The following is an 8,068-nucleotide window of genomic DNA, read 5'->3' as shown; positions in this document are numbered from 1 at the left end:
GTGAGAGAGAGATCATTTCATCATGTAGTTTACACAACACTAAACCCGGAGGTCATTTTATTAACCTCATAGTTCCAGAAAAAGTAGGTTTTTTTCCCGTTCTCTTGATAGCTCAGACCAAGAAACACGTCATGCTTTTATAGCCTGTGAAAAGTTCTACATCCTGTTATAACTTACATTTGAGAAGCTATAAACAGTCGTTCTGACACTAACCTCTCCTGAGATTTAGTGAAGGAAGTTCACTTAAAAAAATAAAACAGCTTGTGGTGTTCTTGAGAAGTGTTTCGTGTTTATCGTCTTTCCCATAGTACAGCTTACTAGTTGCAGGTTTAGAAAATGAATCAACATTTTTTGACCAATCAGAGTCCAGAATTCGACGGCGCTGTATAATCTCGGTGGCTTGTGGAGGAAAAAAAGAAGTTCAAGAGGAATTATGTATCACAGGAACATTATAAAAATGAACAAGTCAGACTGTTCAGGTGATAAACACTGAATTATTGAATTATGTTTTTAATGGTTTTTTTCTGCAACTTTTCCTTGTTTATAAGTGAAATTAATATTATTGTTATTATTACTTTATATTAAATGCTATTCATATTATTAATAATTACTATTATTCATTATTATTTAATATATGAGACAAATATGAGACAATTGTGAAGGTAGTTAAATAAACACAAACAAAGGAGATATCACCAAATGTTTGTTTGTTTTTTGGATAGAAAAATTTGTGGAATGTTTTCTCCACTATATTTTTGAAATCATTTTTAAGAAACTGGGTGTACTGTGAAATCAGTCAATATTCCCAAATTAATATAAATGCAATGTTTTTAATTTAACAAATGCTTTTTTTATCTTTAAAATGATTTCAGTAACTTTTAAATGTCCGATCGTTATCGTTGAAGAAATGTTGGTGAAATAGCAGCAGCATGAACTGCAGATCATGTATAAAAAATATACTTTATTGATTATTATATAAATAAATGTTTTTGAAAGTATAATTGTGTTTTGATATTTAAAACTAAAAAACTGTGAATTAGTAGCGGTAGAAGTGGTGGTATTATAGGCGTTTTTTAATTGATTTTGTATAACTTGTATACAGAAATAATCCAGTACTTGTAACTTGAAAGGAAGGAGAGAAGCGCAGAGGAGTTTTCATTTGCCTTCCACATTAGAAAGATAAAGGACATAGAATACAGAGGATTTTAAACAAAGTTTAGAAAAACTTGCACAACTTTGCATAACTCCGACTCGCTCTCCAGGTCTTCAGCACACACCTCTAACACACTGCTGAGAAGACCAGGAAAGCGTTTCAAGAAAAAAAAAGAGAAAAGAAATCAGTGTAAAGGAAAAAGGAAAAGGGGGAGTGACGCGATGCGCATCAGGGATCTGGAAGCTCGCGGGTTCACGAGTCCCGAACAGTGAGGCTCAAGACACTCGAAGTATTCACACTGCTCCAGTTTTATAAAGTAGAGTTGATCATGTCTTGCAATCATGTCTTTCGAAAATGACTCGTACGCGCTCTTTAACGACACCGGCGGGTGCAACGGGACCGGGGAGCACCACCCGCCCGTGCGCCTCTCTCGCGCGCTGCCATTGGGACTAGTGCTGGGCGCGCTCATCGTCTTCGCAGCGGTCGGCAACGCGCTGGTCGTGGCGTCGGTGCTGCGCGACAGGCGCCTGCGCGCGCCCACACACTGGCTGATCGCGAACCTGGCGGCGGCGGACCTGCTGCTGAGCGTCGCCGTGCTGCCGGTGTCGTCGGCGCAGGAGATCCTCGAACGCTGGGCTTTCGGGAGCGTCTTCTGTGACGTGTGGGCAGCGCTGGACGTGCTGTGTTGCACGGCGTCCATCCTGAGCCTGTGCGTCATCTCCGTGGACCGGTACGTCGGCGTGAGCCGGCCGCTGGCCTACTCCAGCATCGTGACGCGCCGCCGCGCCGCGCTCGCCGCGCTCTCGGTGTGGATCGCCTCCGTGCTCATCTCCGTGGGTCCTCTGCTAGGATGGAAGCAGGCGCGCTCGCCGGACGTCACCGCCTGCGACATCACCGAGGAGCCCTACTACGCGCTCTTCTCCTCGCTCGCTTCCTTCTACATCCCGCTAGCCGTCATCCTCGTCATGTACTGCCGGGTCTACATCGTGGCCAAACGGACTAGTCGGAGTTTGGAGCTGGGCGTCCGGAAGGAGAGAATAAACTCCACGGAAGTCACGTTACGGATCCATCAGGGCTCCAGGTCGCGCGAGGACTCGGCACAGCATCACAAGAGCGCGCTCACGGTCACTGTCCTGAAATTCTCCCGGGAAAAAAAGGCGGCCAAAACGGTAGGAGTGCTGGTCGGAGCATTCACCGCGTGCTGGCTGCCGTTCTTCATCACCTTACCCATCGGTATGTGGCATAATAATAATAATAATAATAATAAGGCAAGTATATTTACACTAGAAACACTTGGTGCATATCTGAGATAAACTCAAAATGTTGCCTCTCTGTGCTTGGTTCTCACTCCAGGGCCTCAAGTAGAAACGATACACCTTTTGGTTCTAATTAATTCTACATCTTATTCTTTTTCTTCTTATATTATTAATTGAATACAACATTCCAGTTCTTCACAGGTTATTGGCTTCCAAAAATGATTCTGTATGAAGTTCTGTTTGATAAGAAACACTGCTAAGGGTTCTATAGAGAACCTTCAAGGGTTATAACCAATGAATCCTAAATTTAATATATACCCAAAACCATGGAGTGACACTGCAGCGTATTTCAGTAAAACATTTCTATATTTGGAATGCCCGTGTGTAAAAATCTTAACAATGGGTTCTACTGTATATGTCGTTCTTATCTTTCTACGAAGGCGAACTCTTTCTGATAAGGCACAGGTTCCGAGCCCTGGTCTTGGAGAACACCTTGTCTTGCACATTTGTGTGTTTTTCCTTCCCTAACACACCCAATTCAACCCAGGAAATGGGGCTGTTTAGTAGATGATGAATGGAGTCAGCTGTGTTCTAGCCAGAAAGTCTGTAAGACAGAGGTTCTTCAGGATCTGGCTTCAGAACCTGTAGAATAAAGCAACACCCAGTTCTACCTTTAGTTCTCCCATTTTAATAACACTCTTGGGAAGCAGAAATTAAAATCTAGAACACTTAAGTATGCTTGCGTTTGTCCGTGTGGGGAAGCCGGAGACATTAGGACCATGAAGAATTCCAGCATCTCATATTATTCTTTATGATTAATATGAGATCTTCAACAGGCTCCAGTGGAGATTTTCACTTTATTAACATAATCTTATAGTTTACCCCAAATACATGGTATAGCTGCTCTGCATCATGGGAAGTTGAGTCTAGTGCATGGCACCGACGTCTCTGTTGTGCTGTTTCTGTGCTGGATTTTCTCAGTTAACGTGGCATCAAACGTTGAAATTCCCATCAGGAAAGAATCTTTTGTTTTTATAAACCTGACTGTTCTCCCTTAAAAGTTTCACTGTGCTAGCAATAACAGTGTCATCCTGTGATCTTGCCTGACAGACAACAAAAACACAGCTTCAAATAACGAGCACCAGATAACCGCTAAACCGTTTTGAATGTTTCGAAAAAGAAACACGTTTTAGGACGGACTTTTACGTTAAACCGTCCAAAGAGCTTTCGAAACAGGACGATTTGTGTTAAATGGTGAAGCGAGCATCACACTGAACAGTCTCTCTCTCTCTCTCTCTAGGCATTAACTTTACAATGCTTTTTATGAAACTCGACCCCGGTTCGGTAATAAAGTGCGATTCCGTGCCAGTTCACCCTCTGCAGCTGGTTTCAGTGCAGATCTTCATGTTAAAACCATCCTTTTGTGAGTTTGTGCGTCACCAGCATGTGTTTTGACTCTTTTAAGTGTCTGGACTCACACTGAGCACAATCATGGACTTCATTACTCTGTTAGTGGGGTTTCTCTTTTGAAAAGTCTTTTCTAAAATTCTCCTCTGTGCTCAATCTGTGCCGGAAATCCGGTTCCAGGTCATGCAGAGAGTAATGGACAATTCGTGGCGTCGACCTTCTGCCGCAGTCGTGAGGATGGCCGTGGAGGAAGACCAAAAGAAAGCAGGAGAGGGGCTTTTATTTTCCCTTTCCACTTCCTGCTCGCCCTGCAGGGCCGCTGCTCTGCTGATCCAGCTGTGCTCTGGGGGGAAGCAGTGTGAGAGAATGGAGATGTTTAGGATCGTGTGGTTATTATAAATACATTAACATCACAGTCATTCCTCTGCAGGGCCAGGGTCATGGCTCCGGGGCCACAGTGCAGCTGGATTGGCTCTTAATTAGACAAGATTTCTCAGAGTAACGAGCAGACCTCTGCACCGGGTCCTGGGATTTCCTGAGTCGCTGAGCAGCATGGTGCTTTATCTTCCTGTAGATTAGGGGGTGGGGCGATTAGATAAAGTCTTGGCATGATAATTCTCCAAAAAAATCTGCTCAGTTCCCGTTTTAGAACCCAGATCGGTCAAACATCAGAGCGGAGTGGTCAGAGACTCTGACTTTTAATTAGGAAAACTAGAAAAAAGATAACCTTAAAGTTTAATCTGCTAAATCTTCTTCCTGGATGGATTTTTGGTGTTCATGGCTACGCGTGAGCTCTTCGGATTTACGTCTATGGTCGTTATGGTAACAGAATAAACTGATTAGATTCATTAGATAAGAAATAAAACTTTCTGGGTCATGCTTTCATGGGAAAGGAATGAAGGAAGTGGTGTTTTTTATCTGTTTATAATTACATTCGATGATGTGAAACAGCTACAAATCTTATAGCGGCTTAAAAAAAATAGAAAAACTAGCAATGACTAATACAAAGCTCTGACAATGGAGACTCCTCCCATACTTGATACAAATTCCCTACAACACGACGATTATATTCAAATGTCCGCCATACAACCCCCTGCGTAAGTAGTTGCTATAGCAACGGTGATGTATCGTCATTGCTGTTCTAGAAAATAAATCAACAACCTATTGACCAGTCAGAGCCAGACGCTCTCTCGTGGTCAAGTCCAATCTCAGAGAGTTGCATAAATAAATGCACCTTGAAAATCTCACACCTCTAAGTACAATTTCCTACAATTTTTTTAACGCACATGTAGGTTGAAGGAAAAAGTTTTATCGCTGAAATTTTTCAGAGCGACTCATAAAGGAAGCAAACAAGTGTAAGATATACAGTCTGTACCATAACATCCTGTTTTCCGTATTGGTTAGCGGCCAGCGCAGCTCGAACCTATTGTCTTTCTGGACAGCATTGTAGAGTTAGTGGGTCATATTTCATACGCCCGAGATAGTACAGACACACAGACTGGCAGCGTTCGTGTTCTGTACATTTTCTCTTCACACTTAGCATGCTAATTCTCTTCTCTTCCATCTGACATTCATGTCTCAACACAGTTTCATGCCAACACCAATCCAGGCTGTGAGCAGGTTTATATAACGACAACAATAATAAGCACACAGTGTAGCGTGTACAGTGTACTGCGCAACACAAGAACATCAACACTGCTTAATTGCTTCTTCTATCAAGGGACAGAAGCAGCTGAAGTGCATTAATCTTACATAACGTATCGCTAGGCATCGTTACGTTCCAAATTAGAAGCTGGAAAAAATAGAAAATCCTGATACGAGCCTCAAAAAAAAAGGATTTGGGGCGATATGGCAAAAAATAAATCACGATATTAAATTATAAAAACATAAAATAACGACATACGTTTGCTAAAAAAAACAGATATGTATTGACTGTACTTAAATTTAAAACCTTAAACTGTAAATAATTTTATTACATTTGATAGTTTTAACTTTTTAGTTTATTTACAATCACTTTCAGTCATTTTGTACTTCTTATAATCGTTAAAAATGTATTTTTTCTTTTGCTCTTGGTGACCAAACTAGCTAGCTATTTATTTATTAAAGCTACTTCAGTGACAAATCCACAGACTGATCCGTTATAATCAATAACCATTCTGATAAATTTAGAAAGAGCTAGCAATTTACGTATAGCTAATCCACACCAATGCTATGCAAAACTATACCGATTATGTAAATGAACAGCTTGAGAGAATATGCAGGGATTAACAACAGTTCCTCATTCCTTCACAGAGCTCGGCAAATAGTTAGCTAGCTAGCTCACTGATTCTGTAAGGAGATGTTTACGGAACTGGAAGGAGACTTCAGTGTGTGTATCAGTCAGAGGGAAAAAGCTGGAACTGGAGCTGTGACAAGCTGCTAGCTGTTGAAGCTGCTCTAGCCTGAGACACTAGCTGCATTTGTAGATGTTCCTCAAACATCAAGCGTAACTCTAAGCAGATGAAAAAAAGTATGATGTTTCTATAGGATTGTCACACCACAACAGCTTTATTGATTAATTTCCTGTAAAAGCACAACACTGAGTGTTTTGTTGCTTATTTTATTAGTGATTAATCAGGATATTCAGTTACTATAACAATCACAATATTTGATTTCAGCATTACGATCTCAAGTTTCGCCCAAAGTCCAAAAGCCGTCCATGAAGACTTCACAGTTTAAATTTTACATATTTAAAGTCGACTTTACCTCGAGGTTTATGTTTTCTGTGGTAAAAAAAAAAAAAAAAAACTTCATGAGAGAAAGAATAGAAGCATCTAGTGAACTAACAAGCCAGGACTTCAGGTGTTAAGGCAGGTTTCATTCTTCAACATGGTGAAGAACCGCCTACTTTTACCAAGAGCACATACAATGATCAGCCAGAACATTTTGACCACTGAGAGGTGAAGTGAATAAGACTGAGTATCTCCTCATCATGGCACCTGTTAGTGGGTGGGATATATTAGGCAGCAAGTGAACATTTTGTCCTCAAAGTTGATGTTAGAAGCAGGAAAAATGAACAAGTGTAAGGATTTGAGCGAGTTTGACGAAGGGACAAATTGTGATGGCTAGACCACTGGATCAGAGCATCTCCAAAACTGCAGCTCTTGTGGGGTGTTCCCGGTCTGCAGTGGTCAATATCTATCAAAAGTGGTCCAAGGAAGGAACAGTGGTGAACCGGCGACAGGGTCATGGACGGCCGAGGCTCATTGATGCACGTGGGGAGAGAAGGCTGACCCGTGTGATCCGATCCAACAGACGAGCTACTGTTGATCACATTGCTGAAGAAGTTAATGCTGGTTCTGATAGAAAGGTGTCAGAATACACAGTGCAGGACGGGTCAGGGCTGTTTTGGTAGCAAAAGGGGGACCAACACAATATTAGGCAGGTGGTCATAATGTTATGCCTGGTTGGTGTATGACTGACATGGAAATATCAACCAATCACAGACACACACGTGAATAAATTCACTTAGTTACAGAAACATTTTTATGATCCTCCGTTGAGATCCTCCATCAGCTGAACAGCTCTTTGACTCAGAAATCAGTCCTGGAAGGAAGTTGAGGTTCGAGCTCAGGGTCAGCCGTTCTATATACGAGAGCCGGAGCTGATGTGGGTGAAGGGTTTTTTGTCAGCATGTAACAGTAAGAGATGCAAAAAAAATCTTCACACAGCTTAGTAAATGATCTCTAAACCTGGGAGATAAGACTGTATGATATCATGCTGTACTTTACACCAATCAGGCATAACATTATGACCACCTGTCTAATACCATGTTCTCTCTTTTGCTACCAAAACAGCCCCGACCCGTCCTGTACTGTGTATTCTGACAGCTTTCCTCCGCCCCAAACAATTATGTAACACGCGTCTATTGTAAGTAAACCCCACCCCCAAACAATTATGTTTCAAGCACCTATTTTAAGTAAGCTCCACCCACAAACAACTATGTAACTTTTAAGTAACCTCCGTCCCCAAATAATTATGTAACGTGTTTATTTTAAGTAAGCTCCACCCCAAACGATTATGTAACACACATCTATTTTAAGTAAGCTCCGCCCCCAAACAATTAAGTAACACGTGTCTATTTTAAGTAAGTTCCGCCCCCAAACAATTATGTAACTTTTAAGTAAGCTCCGCCCCCAAACAATTATGTAACGCGTCTATTTTAAGTAAGCTCCGCCCCCAAACAATTATGTAATACATATCTATTTTAAGT

General features: G+C 41.6%; 1 protein-coding gene across 1 annotated transcript in view; it reads left to right on the top strand.

Moving 5' to 3' along the window:
• Positions 1-1,235: 1,235 nt before the first annotated feature.
• adra1bb (adrenoceptor alpha 1Bb) overlaps positions 1,236-8,068 on the top strand; it is an 18,748-nt gene continuing 11,915 nt past the window's right edge. The window contains exon 1 of the mRNA XM_058397057.1: positions 1,236-2,386. Within this exon, the coding sequence (XP_058253040.1) occupies positions 1,495-2,386 (892 nt within the window). The 5' untranslated portion in view covers positions 1,236-1,494. The remainder of the gene's footprint in view (positions 2,387-8,068) is intronic.

Source organism: Hemibagrus wyckioides, linkage group LG08 (assembly GCF_019097595.1).
Source record: "Hemibagrus wyckioides isolate EC202008001 linkage group LG08, SWU_Hwy_1.0, whole genome shotgun sequence".
In the NCBI taxonomy this organism is placed as follows: Eukaryota; Metazoa; Chordata; class Actinopteri; order Siluriformes; family Bagridae; genus Hemibagrus; species Hemibagrus wyckioides.
This window is presented reverse-complemented; position numbering and strand designations above follow the sequence as displayed.